Source organism: Notolabrus celidotus, chromosome 23, assembly GCF_009762535.1.
Source record: "Notolabrus celidotus isolate fNotCel1 chromosome 23, fNotCel1.pri, whole genome shotgun sequence".
In the NCBI taxonomy this organism is placed as follows: Eukaryota; Metazoa; Chordata; class Actinopteri; order Labriformes; family Labridae; genus Notolabrus; species Notolabrus celidotus.
In genome coordinates this window covers 9,154,898-9,168,173 of record NC_048294.1, presented here as the reverse complement: position 1 = coordinate 9,168,173, position 13,276 = coordinate 9,154,898, and the positions used below count along the sequence as shown (strand labels likewise).

At 41.3% G+C, this 13,276-nt stretch overlaps 2 protein-coding genes across 2 annotated transcripts; one reads left to right on the top strand and one right to left on the bottom strand.

The window, feature by feature from the left end:
* The first annotated feature begins 1,370 nt into the window (after nt 1–1,370).
* On the top strand, nt 1,371–4,803 carry si:dkey-19b23.7. Its single transcript, XM_034676463.1, has 8 exons — nt 1,371–1,705; nt 2,013–2,084; nt 3,064–3,135; nt 3,253–3,452; nt 3,736–3,799; nt 3,883–4,048; nt 4,303–4,500; nt 4,657–4,803. The coding sequence occupies exons 1-8, from the start codon at nt 1,697–1,699 to the stop codon at nt 4,773–4,775; spliced, it is 900 nt and encodes a 299-aa protein (XP_034532354.1). The 5' UTR covers nt 1,371–1,696; the 3' UTR covers nt 4,776–4,803.
* Nucleotides 4,804–5,670: 867 nt separating this feature from the next.
* si:dkey-19b23.8 (low density lipoprotein receptor adapter protein 1) lies at nt 5,671–11,561 on the bottom strand. Its single transcript, XM_034676464.1, has 3 exons — nt 11,225–11,561; nt 8,344–9,075; nt 5,671–7,406 (listed from the first exon to the last, which is right to left on the bottom strand). The coding sequence occupies exons 1-3, from the start codon at nt 11,238–11,240 to the stop codon at nt 7,321–7,323; spliced, it is 834 nt and encodes a 277-aa protein (XP_034532355.1). The 5' UTR covers nt 11,241–11,561; the 3' UTR covers nt 5,671–7,320.
* Between the last annotated feature and the right edge of the window lie 1,715 nt (nt 11,562–13,276).

Genomic DNA, 13,276 nt, shown 5'->3' with positions numbered 1-13,276 from the left:
ACTGTGCATTCCTCCTTCACATACATAGATGATTTCTAGGATCCTGGACCACACTTTTGAGCCCAGAGCACAGGACTATTGAAGCCACACATTTGAGCCTGTGGACTACACAAAGTGAAGTAAGTTTTGATGATATTATGTGGTAATATATATAACAAATTTGATGGTGCTAATGTTTAACTTACAAATATCACATATAAATGTATTCGTACAAATGTATTTCCATTAAATGACCCTTAATTCCCATAAATTCCCATGATTCCCATGGGAAGTTTCCAATATGGTATATTTCCAAAATTCCCAAGCTTAAATTTACCAGAAATTGTCCACCCCTTTGCAACCCTATTAATTACACAGATCATCCACTTCACAACTTCTTTGTGGAGCAGAGAAACAGCAGCAGTGGACGGCTCATCTCTCTGCACTGCAGGACTGAGAGATACAGAAAATCATACATCCCTGCAGCCATTAGGCTTCATAACTCTCTAGCCAATGGGAGATGAGCTGACAGACACCTGAATTACTTGTTTTATGTGATTTTTTATAATTTTACCTCCCAGACACCTGAATTTCTCGTCAGGGATTAATAAAGTACATTCTATTCTATTCTATTCTATTCTATTCTATATGGTCTCAACTAGGGTTGCAAAGGGTTGGGAAATATCTGGTAAATTTCCGGACAGTTTCCGGTAAATTTCAATGGGAAGTTAAGCTGGGGAATTTTGGAAAATATTCCAAATTGGAAATTCCGTGAATTTATGGGAATTAACTGGGAATTGAGGGTAATGTAATGGAAAGGTGTCATATCCAAGCATAAATATTTTTTTTGTTATAAGCAGACATCCATCCAAAATAAAACTATTATACAGATTTATTTGTAAGTAGAACTTTATCAAGTGTTAAATATTTTCTTTCATTGATGAACAAAAACATGAATGTTGAGTTACATATTACTCATCCCCCCCTACCCAACCCATTCCAAAAAAAAAAATGCAATCCCAACAAAGTCTCTTTCAAAACGTTAAATGAAAAGAGCCGCTCTCCCTCCAACTAAGTCCCATTCAACATGCAAATAAAAAAACGTCCCTCAAGCTTCTCAAGCCTCTGCAGGATTCTAGAAATCATGTGTGCATGTGATGGAGGAATGCCCAGTGCATGTAGGGGGCGTGGTCTCAATAGCCCTGCAGTAAGCAGTGTGCTATGTGCATGTGATTGAGGAATAGCATAGATATTCAACTGTACTTGCATGAAATCTGGTTGTTTTAGTCAGGATTATGCTAAAATATATTTTCCCCAACTATATTTAAGTTCCCTATTAAGAGCTAACCTTCAATTTAGTAAATTCCTGGTTTATTCCCATGGAAAGTTTCCAACTTTGAAAATTCCCAGAATTTTGCAGCCCTAGTTATATTGGATGTGACTTTACGGCTTTAAAATGTAGTCCTCCACAATGGCCGCTAGAGGGCGCCATAAATCCGTGAAACTAACTTGATGCAGCAGCAGACAGCGTGCATCAAAAAGGCAACACCCGTGAAGAGAAATTCTCGGTCAGTGTGGTCATCACGGCACCATCCGACCAGATAAAGAGGTCTTATCTTATCAGACAACACAATGTAAGACTCTAGCGTCATAGCATGTTGTAGTTTATTTCACGCCATGTTTGCCTGGGGAGGAGACTGCATCACATTCGGAGAAAATGAGCAGTGTGAGTTGTTTCCTTCATGATATGCTCTTTAATCAGCTGCTGGATTCTAATTTTTGATCGGGAGTCAATGGCATGTGTATTTTACTGTATGATTAATGATGTTTTTCCTCTGCATTGTCCAGATTTTAAGTCTTTTATGATACACAAATAAAGCCTTTGTTGTCAAAGAGGGATGCAGGATGCTGGGAGGGGGCGTTGCACGTGTTGCTAGGATACTGGGAGGGTGCTGATGGTGCTGATGGTGTTAGCTAGCTTGAGCATTGATGCTTATCTTGCAGTTGGAGTTGAAATGCTTTCTCATCCATAGAAAAGAGAGAGGGAGCAGAGGAGGAAGCTGCAGCACTTCCTCAACGACCTGTCTCTCCTTGGGTCATTACAGGTCAGTGAACGCACCACAGACTTGGTGCCCAAGGCAAGATTTTAACTGGTGCCCCTTGTATTGTAACCAGCTCCACCAACAATCACATCACACATGCACTTAAAGACAACTGACATCCAGCTTTATGTTTTACAGGTTTCCTTTGTTTTAAAATAAAAATGACCTCTAAAAGAACATTAATAAAATGGTTTAACACTGATACTAAGCAGGAAAATACTAATACAATTTCAAAATGCATAATGTAACAGTAGTAGAATTTATTCAGTTATTATATAACACAATACTTTTCACAGTGCAGACACTTTAAACAAAGCAATGCATTAAGTGATGACTGAAAATGCAGAAGGAAAATGTTTATTTAAGCCTGGCCTACATTTTCTATCTAATTAAGGCAAGGCAATGCAGCTTTATTTGTATAGCGCATTTCATACACGAGGGCAACTCAATGTGCTTTACATTAAAAGATTAAAAGCATAGGTAACATTCAGACAAGCATAAAAGAACACTATTAAAATGACAAATATAATTAAACAGAAAAGAAAAGGTAAATTAGAATATATTGAAAAATATGTTAAAATTTGCAATTAAAGTGAGTTAAAATAAGCTAAGATAGGAAGGCAGTGGCAAATAAAAAAGTCTTAAATAAGCTAACAGCTTCCAGAGTGTAAAGAAAACAACAACAACAAAACAAAAACAGGTAAATCATGAACACTTATGGACTTCAAAAACTGATTTGCATACCATTATTTTCAAAACCAAAAGTGAATCACATCCTTTTACATGTTTACTGGCATCATACCTCAATTTAATCCCAAATTAAATTAGATAAAACAACATTATTTTTCCCTATTATCTTCATATTTTCTTCCTCTCTCATTTAGCGGCGCCCCCTATGGATGGCTGGTGCCCCTAGCATTTGCCTATACTGCCTATGCCAGGGGCCGGTCCTGCTTTCATTAAATTGTTGCTTCCATCGCAGGGCTTTAAATACTTCCAGCCTTGGCTTAGGGGGAAAGAGGAGTTGCTGCTGACTGTTGTCAATGAGGATCTGGTAAGTGTCATCAATAATAACATACATTTAGTACAAGGTGCAAAATCCACAAAGTTACAGATTATGATACTGTAATAAATATTTCAGTATTTCCCCTGATAACTACCCTTTCAACAGGGTTGGCGTTCGCCAGGTTTCGTAGTGTCCAGAGCCTCCTCCTACACCTCCACCAGCAGCTGTAACAGCAGCGATGTCTCCCCCAGCAGCAGCTCCCCGAGCCTGGACAGCCGGTGTAGCTCTCCCTTACCCGGGGAGCCTGCTGGCCCTCAAGACCCCCAGACACACAAGCACACCAAAATGCAGCCACAAGCTGCCAGGTCATTCCTGCTACTGATACTCTTATTGTGTTGATTTTGAGATAACATTCTTTAAGTTTGAGTTTGTTTTGCTTTCTATGTCAAATCTGGAAGAGGGTAACATTTTTAGTTTATTTTCATATCGCTGTAGTGTGTTTTTAAAAGTCCATTCTTTATATTTCGTCTCTTTTTTGTAAACATCACTGACTGGACTTTTGTAAAAGCAGTTAACTACCCTTGAGTGTGCAAGTAGATGTTTTATTGCAGATTTTAGACAATCATTTAACCTGTCTTTTGTCCTCAGAGACCCCAACAATGAGGATCATCTGCTCCCTGCGTCACCCAGTGAAAGAGAGATAGCAGTGCCTGTAAGTGCTTAAGCTAAATTTTCCAAAAACAAACCAAAACAGAGACCCAGCCCTCATCTCTGACTCTGCTCTTGCCGCAACAGGAGGTGAACTGCACTCTCTTTTTACTGGCTGGCTACGTCAAATATGGCCGCCCCTACGCCTGGATACGCTCCAACCACGAGCGCCTGGTAAACATCGGAGGCACCGACTCGATGGTGAAGGACACGCCCATGAAACTCAAGTCCATCGCAGACTGGCAGACACGAGGTACGGAAACAATGCGATGAATCCAAACAGGAGAAAGTTATTGTTTCACTGCACAGATTCAATAATTACCCCAGTTTCCATGAGCTAAATGAGATGCAGATGCTGGAGTCTAACTTCTGTTTGAAGTGGATCAAGCTTGTGGAAAAAGCCTCAGGTGCTTATGTTATGAACTGTACCTTACAGTACTTGACACTAACAGATATTTAACAGTTTAGTGGTTTTTCCCCCCGTTCTTTTCTTGTTGTTTTTCTAAGGTATTCGTGTTTGGGATGTGGTCAGTGAGCTGGTATGCTTGTGCACAGTTCCCTCTCCTTCCAACCCCTTTGCCCTGGATATGCGCTACATCAAAAACCTTCCCCTCCCTGACCGATTCCTGGTCACGGGTGCTCTCCTCAACTTCCTGGAGATGTATGTGGTGTACGGGAATCGGGACGAGATGCACTATGACAAAGGTTGGATTCATGATGTCTGTCCCACAAAAACAACAGACTTTCATTTACTTCAGTTACTTTGAAAAGCCAGTAGGTGGTGCTGTTTAGCTACGTTACAAAGGCTTAGAACGGACGGCCTGTCTCCTGCTCTAAACTGTGATTTTTCTCATCTTTCAGTGGCAGAGGAGGTGAAACCTCTGAGGCGTATTCATATCCAGTCCCTGCTGGAGTTGCAGTGTCGTAGAGAGAGCACCGGATTGGCTGACGGCAGCACTACAGTTCAGGACTCTTCATAAGGGGAGGAATAAAAATGTATAAAGATGACTTTAGACTTTATTGTCCCCTTGGGGAAATTCTTTTCCACAGCACCTTTCTGCAGTTCCACAGACATAGACAAACACAAGAACATACACTGTAGGCTCAACAAACAGTCCACAAAGACATCAACACTCAGACAAGGTTGTATAATTCAGGGAGGCCTTTTGTTCAGGCTTGCTATAACAGCAGGGATCAGGCTTTTGCCGAATCAAGCCCTTCTGCACCTCAGGGCTCTGTACCTGCGTCTTGAAGGGAGTGGGATGAGGTAGGGGTTTAGTGTGTTTAGGAGGTGTTTAGGTTTAGGTGTTTAGATGAGTTAACCTCTGTGCACTTTTACTGACCTTTAAAGAAAGAAGGGAATAGGAAGAAATGTGCAAAATCTCTGTTTCAAATTTGTTTTATTCTGGTTTCCTTAGAGTGTTGGTGCATTTCGAAGTTAAGAATGGAGGCTGATCCGTCTGTTTAGAAGAGTATCTGCATCAGTACTACAGTCGGGAAGTAGGCACATGTACGTGAGTGTTTAAAAATGTGAAAACAGTGGAGAACAACCCTGGGAAACAAGTCACATGACTCAGATTAAGCATCTCAGGACCTCACCGAATGTCTCCTGCCCTGCCACCCCTGAATCGTTCAATCCTGCTCTCCCACACACACAGACACATACACACACACACACACACACACACACACACTCAAACACACACTCAAACACACACACACTTAAAGACAGGAATTCTGTTTTCTTCAGGCCAAATATAACATTGAAAAGCCTGGCATCAGTCACCAGGGTCAAAAGCTGCAGATTAAAGCTGGTTAAATATTTGTCTTCTTGAACGTCACAGTCTGAGAACAAAATGTTTCGACACAAAAAAATGTTGTATAAAAAGTTTTAATACTTCATAAAATACATATTTAATTAAATATGTACAATGACATGAAACAGCACATTTATAAAACAGGCTTTTAAGCAGGCACTTCAACCCTTCTTTGTGAGGCCGGCTGTGCCTTTTGTAGTTCAAAAAAATACATTAAAATGTTAAAATTAGGTATAAAAACCAAGTGGCACTTCAGAAAAAACACCTTTCCTGGTAAAAAGAACGAGAAGTTCAGATTTCACACTCAGTTGTGGTTAGAAATTGTCGCCACAGGACGTAGAGTTCATCCTCAACTCTCTCATTTGTAAACCTTACGACAGAATTCACCATCAGGAGAGCGCCTTATGCAATCCTGCGCACATTACACTGTAAATGAAGCAGTTAAGGCACCTTTTACAGCTTTGATTATGTGTGCGAGTGAAGGGCACGGCGCTGAAAGCATTAATTGACTTGGCTGCTTGATATTCAAAGTCATGGTCAGACATGGAGAAGAATCTGGGGCTTCTTTTTAAAGGAAGATTCGACGTCTCAAATTTCTCTCCGATTGGAATGCAGGTGCACGGCCACACATTCCACATAGAGGCTCCACATTAGGGAACACAGCGTTCCCAGTGTTCAGACACAAACAAACCCCGCGAGTCATGGCCCGGGTGTGTTTTTTCCACATAAATGCAAATAATTCATTGCAGAGGATAGTCGGGATCTGTGTCTTTTTGCAGGATGCTGCTGTGGTGCATGAGTGGAGGGTTTTATTGAGCCTGCAGGTTCTAATCGGGACTATTTTTTATAATTTGCGGAAACCCTAACCTGTAAAAAAATCAAGACAGTTTAGATTCCTCATCTTTGTGTTCAACTATGTTGTGCTCAGGTGTCAGATTTTACAGTTGGTAAACTAGGAAATACTAACTGCTTCATTTGCATTCAGACCAGTTCTACTTTAGACTTGTGCGTCATTCCTCCGAAGCATGACATCTGTGTAGTCTTGGCCAAACTTATCTCAACGTGCATCCAAATAAAAAGGAGAACGATGCTTGGTAGTGCCACATGGTTAAATAAAAATAAAATAAATGACCTGTCACAAATAAAAGTTAAATAAAACTCAGTCCTTAAAATAAATCAAGACTCTCGTCGTCTTTTTCCAGTTTTTGGTTGTCGATCTGTCGATCACTTCTCATACAGCTTATGGATGTCAGTTTAATCGTCTCTTTCCAGCAGAGTAGACTCTTTGGGAGGCTGAAATATCAAATAGAGTACCTACAAAATAAATGAGCCAACCAAAAATGAGCAGAGGAAATTCATCAGTCCGCTCCTACAACGGCTTGCAGCCGGACACAAGTCCTCGTGTCGCTGCTGACAGGGAGACAATAGCAGCCGTCAGCAGCATTCTTCAGACGCCACTCTGTGAAAGTCAAGAGAACTTAGCTGCGTCAAAAAACCTTCAAGTCCATACGCTCACTGATTACTGCATCACCTTCATACAAGCAGAGTCCCCACACGTCCAAATAAGGGCTTTACCCACTTCCCGGTTTAATCCCCATTGTCCACCCGTCTGTCTTGTTGAGCTCCCCTCCCTCCCATCAGTGCTGTCGTCCTCGAGGTTGTAGTCAGGATAAAAAAGTCCCCGTGTTTCAAGGGTTGTAGTCGGGGTTCAGTTCCAGCTATCAGAGGAAGACCCTCGTCTGCTGATGGCCCTGAGCGGGCTGCGGGACACGGAGCCCCTTTTCCTCCAGCGAACTGAGGAGAGAAAGGAGAGAGACAGGGACGTTAGTATGGTGTCAGCTAATGAAAAGAGAATTGTGGAGTTTGAACATTAATCTCAAATATTCAAAGAGCCTCAATATTGTGTCTTCTTTGTCTTAAAAGTGTTCTATTGATGCCATTTATTCATATTGTCAGCTTATAGTATCAGATGTTCCTGCTTTGTCTAATTTGTCACAAAAATCTGGATAGCTTTACAATTTAACTGAAATTATCCCAACGAAATTAACATTTTCACGTCTGCTGAAAAAAATGTTAAATAATCAACTCATTAAGGATAAACATCTTCAACAAATTTGAAGACTAAACTAAAAGGAAAAAGGTGCAACTGCGTTCCTAAATTCAAGCTAGCCAAGACACTAAGCTAAGGCTAATTTAGCATTTTGAATAACTTAAAAATTGCTCTGATATCCTGGCAGGACAGGATATTTTTTTAAAAGTATATTTTGACATGTAAATGTTTTATTTCTAGAGAAAAACTAATTCTAAAATTTGCTACAGCTAGCTTAAACCCAAACTGTTGTGACTACGCGAGCAAGAACAAGCTAGCTGAGATGACAGGGTTAGCTTAAGCTTATTTTGTCATACAGCTCTAAAATCGTCTCATTTTAGTTGAATATACATACATTTTTCCAGTTTTGCTTTTGCAGTGACTTTCTGGGTAATACAATTTTTGCAAATGGGTAATTAGCCTAGCTTAGCAAAATAGCTGACACCCATTAAAGGTGGCACTTGTGGAGTTCATGGGGATTCTGTGTGGTTAAGCTAACTGCCTTGTATTTAAAGAACCTAAATAATCTATGAAAAGGTTTTTGATTTAAAGTTGACTGAAAGCCTTCCAGAATGATAAGTTAAGCTAACATCTTTAACTCCAGGGTCTCTCTGCCCTCGTAAAGCAGTTTCATGTTCTCACCTTTTCCCAGACTGGTAGGTAGCGTTGAGCTCTTATTGTTCGAGGGAGAGTTGGACGACTCCTCTACCCGTTTCCCCTTCACGTCTCCCGGCTGCAGCGTGGCCGAGCCGTCCTGCCAATCGCTCAGCGCCCGCTGGAACGAATGCGCCAGGCACGCCGTCATGTCCCGCGCCCTCTCCGCTCGGCTGCACCAGAACACCCGACACTGCAGCTGCTGCCCCTGATGTTTGCAGATGTAGAGGAAGACGTTGGGCCGGTTGGCGTCCGCTGCACAGTACGCTATATCCTGCAGGTATGTCTTCGTTAGCTGCCGTCCCGTACTTAGCTCCTTGACTTCGACGTATCTTGGGCGCACGACCAAAGCGTGATCTTTGCTTAGCTTCTTTCCGTTAGCAACGCCATCAAGTAAGTGGCTGATAGCGTCCTGGGCCTGCTCTCGGTCTAAGGAGAAGATTTTCTCCGTGCCAAGGTAGTGCACCTTGAAAAGAGGGTCCCCGTGGGATAAAGACTCTGTGCGGTCGCGGCGAAAGCGGCGACGCAATGCAGCAGGAGAGTTCTTAAGAGTCTGCATCAGGTGGAAAGTGCTGAGAGACATGGTGCGTTTTGGGCCGGGTTTGGAGGAAATTTTGGTGGAGGTGTACCTCCCGGTGGTCAGCTGATCCTCTTCAGAGCCTCTGCCACTCTTCCACCTTTCTTCTATGAATGGAGCGTCGTTGCATCCACGGGTTGTATCTGGAACGAGGCAGAGAGAGAAAGAGACACTTTCGTTAGCGAGAGCCGTTTCAGAGACACGTGAATAATTGAGCGGGACAGTTTCCTCAGCTTTGTTCAGAGTTAAACAAGGTGAAACTGATCCTTTTGAAACTGGGGACTTTTCTGTGGTGTGAAGCAACTCTTAATGTAATCTAATGATTTCAACTCCACATAAAACATGCAGTCAGCACAAGTTGTGCCACTGCATGGAAAGACAAAAGGTCACCTAACAGGATTGGTTACAAATGTGACGCATTGGGTGAAGCTATTAAATATTTACAGTCTGCTTTGACTTTGACTCCAACCTATAAGCTTACAGACACACTAACACATGGGTGAACTGGAACAAGACCAAAGTAAATGAAAGGTTACTGTAACACCAAAACACTCACAACATGTACATCCTTTAGGACATCTTACTATTAGCTAACATGGACTTAAAAGGGCCTCCGTGACCTCGCTAACTTAAATCTTATGCAACCACATCTGGTCCCCCATTGTCTCCCATCCTACAAACCCACAGAGCTGCCTGTTCTCCATTGTGTTCAGTGTTATTTTTCCCCCTTTCTCCTTTCTTGGCCATTCTTTCAACATCCTAGCTCAGTCCTCAGAAGTAGGCTGCAGAAAGAACCACCGACCGCTCTGAGATGCCGGGCCATTGTTGCGGACCCCCCTGCGCAGGAAACAGCTTTGCATTCCCCTGCTAAATATTTCTCCCACAAAAACAATAGCATGCTTCTGAGAGTGTGTCACATCACAGAGGGGATGCATGTTGACCTAAAGCCTGGGCCGAAACAGGGACGTAGACACGTACGGATACACGTGTGGTTTATAGAAGTGCAGAAGTACTGACAGAGATGCAGCTTTCACTTGGAAGCTCACAAAAGTAGCTACAAAGTTTACAGCGAATGAAGGTGAAGTGTACAAAACTGGTTCTCCCTGCCAGGGGACGCCAAGTCAAACCAAGTAGACAAACAAATTTGGTCCAAATTTGCTGTCATGCAAGCCTCACGTGCATCAAACTCACTGTGTGGTCTGAACAAACAACCCTCCATCAGGTGTCTGACATACGCAAATAGGTGTCATGTCCCAACACTATCCTTCACTCATCTTTGTACAGGACATTCCTGTTTATACTAACCTTGAACACTTGTTCTACAAGAACATCTAACAAGGGCAGAACCTCACCCAAAGAATCAACTTTAAAGTTAAACTTTGCAAATATGTGTCTGATGTATAAAGTAATTCATGATCAAGCCCCATCACCACTTAAAAAAATGTGTGTTACTCTGCAGGGAGACCAGGGCATCAGCAAGAGGAGACTGTTCAGCTTAATGTAGGAAAACTGTATTTGGACAGTTTGCATTTTTCAGTCAGAGCAGCAGAAAAAATGGAACTCAATTCCAACCTACATTAGAGACTGTACAAGCCTCAGGGTTTTTAAAAGTACACTAAAATTATGGCTCATCCTCTGAATGTATCAAACTAGAGACAATGAGATGTCAATTTAAATGTGTTATTAGTGATGGACTGTTGTTGAGTATGTATTGATTTAAATGCTAGTATGTTTTTATCATTTGCATTGTACATTTTTTTACATCTTCCTGCCCAGGGACCACACATGAAAATGAGCTTACAGCAAACTCTGGCTTGAAAGTTTTTGTTTTGCATGGCCCCTCAAATAAACTTATAAATAAATAAATAAATAAAAGTCGTGTCAAGCAACCAATCTTCATTTCAGGGTCTATAGATTAATATGAATGAAAGATACACAGAACAATTGATGGAGCAGTGGTAAACCATTATAAAGTTATATTCTGACTTCAAGTTCACAATTATTTGATGCCGAATAAGTTAGCAGATTCTATGGATTACTTTAAAATTCAAAATAATGCTGTGCGACTTTTTAGTATTTGAAGAAAAAGAGAGAAACTTAAAATTGTTAGATTTTCTGGTGAAGCATGGCGAGCCCTGAAGGCTCAAATATCAACTCCACACCTCAAGAGCAAAACAACTTCCACACATTCAAACAATCTGATACAAAATAACTCAGAGGTGTAATCTGTTTTAAAAGCTATCAGCAATTTGTAGGCATGTTATTCAAATGTAACTCTGAAAGTGGTCTTACCTGGCCACAGTTTCATGCAAACGATGTCCTCGTGCGTCTACAGGAACCAGGAGCCCTGTGATGTTTTAAGCACACGGGGCAGGTGGAAGTTTGCTGTCCTGCACGCTCTCACAAACCCCTCTTTGGCTCTTGGTTGTGAAAACACTTTAAAAACGCTCTATTTAACTAAAATATCCGGTGCCTCCGTGAGCTTTGGGATCCTCATGCGCAGACAAACCACAACCGAAACGCTTCCAGCCAGAGACAGTTTACGCACGGACTGACTCAGCTCTGCTCTCCCTGCTCTTTGTGAATGATTCAGAGCTGCTGGTGGGAAGAGCGGTTTTAACAGCGTAGGCGCGGGCTCGTCACACGAGGACGAGCGCTCAGTTTCAACTCAGAGGAGGCTGGTTTGTGTGGGAGGAGAGGTAGGTGGAGGGGAGTTGTGATGATTTACAAAAGGTGACAGCATTACACCTCATGACAGAGTGGGTAACAATTAACCAGTGGTGGACAAAGTACACAGCTTCATTACTTGAGTTAAAGTATAGATACTCCATGTCAAATATTACTCCAATACAAATGAAAGTTGCTCTGTCAGATTATTACTTGAGTTAAAGTGCTGAAGTACTCGCTTTTAAAAATATTTAAGTATTCACTTTTTAAAAAATATCTCCAAACGTTGTATTTTCACAATACATAAGTGCAGTCAAGAATACATAAAAATACATTCAGTGTACATCCAGTGGTGGAGCCAGGGAATGGCCATGGCCACCCCTGAAAACTGAATGGCCACCTTGAAATTCTTAAACATGATTGGCTATTTGCCATGTCAGAGGCATTACTTATATTGAAATCAGCTATTGTATTGTTGTGTTTCAACAAGCTGCAGAGACAGTAGTTTCTGTGGATTTGAATATTGTTTTTGTTGATGCTTTGACTTTGGACAATCATCTTCATTTTGAGTCCTTAAAGAGTTCAGTTCAGCAGATTTAAATGTTGATAGTCTGTCGTGTTACATTTTTATTGTTAACGTTAGAAATCTACAAAAATGTAACATTTGTTAAATTATTTTATAAAAAGAAGTTAAAGTAGATGTGATTATTGGAGGTAACCCTACTAGGTTTGGGGTAAGCCCCTAATGTTTTCCACGCCTGGCCAACCCTTTACAGTCAGTGCCCCAGTTTGGCCACCCAAGTCAAAACTGTCTGGCTCCGCCACTGTGTACATCATGTTTATCCAAAAACCATAACTTGAATTCTCTAAAAACTATACCATGGAATAAAACAGCAACTAAGTTACTCCAATTACAGACAACTTAGTTTGAAATGTTCACCTGGAATTAAACAAACGTTACGTAGCTCAACACGCTCTCTCAGGTTGGGCAGTGAATGTTTGTATGCTTGGGCAGAGTGGGAAACAGGGAGAACATTTCAAACGATACGTATCATTCTTCATTTCAAAAACCTCTAACACGGGCTGAAGATATGACCATGGGTGCTCAGGTGGAGAATTATAGCCATCATTACCACCTCTACATGAACTGCCTGATCTGAGGGAAATCTGCTCTGTGTTTGCTCCACGTTCAACGGTGGAGACGCACGATATACAGGTACGACTAAACCACTGAGACAAACTGAACTACACAAACACAGTTTACTGTCTTAGAGATCAGATTTCAGAAAAGAGAAGGGAACTCGTGAACTGACGTCAAAGCTAAAGTAGTGAGTAACTAGAGCACTGATAGAAATGAGTGTATTAAAAGTAAATAGTTCCCCAAAAAAATAATACTCAAGTAAAGTACAGATACTCAAAAAATGTACTTAAGTACAGTACTCAAGTAAATTTATTTTGTTACCGTCCACCACTGCAATTTACTAACTTCAAATTTTCCCTGGAATAGCTGTTTTAGTCAAACTTTATGGCATAAATCATTTGTCTTTATATTTACATGCATACTTGACCCCTTATCATAGTTTGCTCCAGCTTATGCAGTTTAATTTATCTCCTGTTCCACTGTCACTGATATATAGCTTATTTAACTTCTTATTGAAGCTAATATGATGTTTGAGT

What these genes read in the sequence shown, in the direction of transcription:
- si:dkey-19b23.7 (XM_034676463.1), top strand. An exon ending in CTCTCCTTGGGTCATTACAG is followed by an intron (nt 2,085 to 3,063) that starts GTCAGTGAACGC and finishes CTTCCATCGCAG; the next exon opens with GGCTTTAAATACTTCCAGCC. An exon ending in CGAGATGCACTATGACAAAG is followed by an intron (nt 4,501 to 4,656) that starts GTTGGATTCATG and finishes CTCATCTTTCAG; the next exon opens with TGGCAGAGGAGGTGAAACCT.
- si:dkey-19b23.8 (XM_034676464.1), bottom strand. An exon ending in ACCTACCAGTCTGGGAAAAG is followed by an intron (nt 7,407 to 8,343) that starts GTGAGAACATGA and finishes TTCTCTCCTCAG; the next exon opens with TTCGCTGGAGGAAAAGGGGC.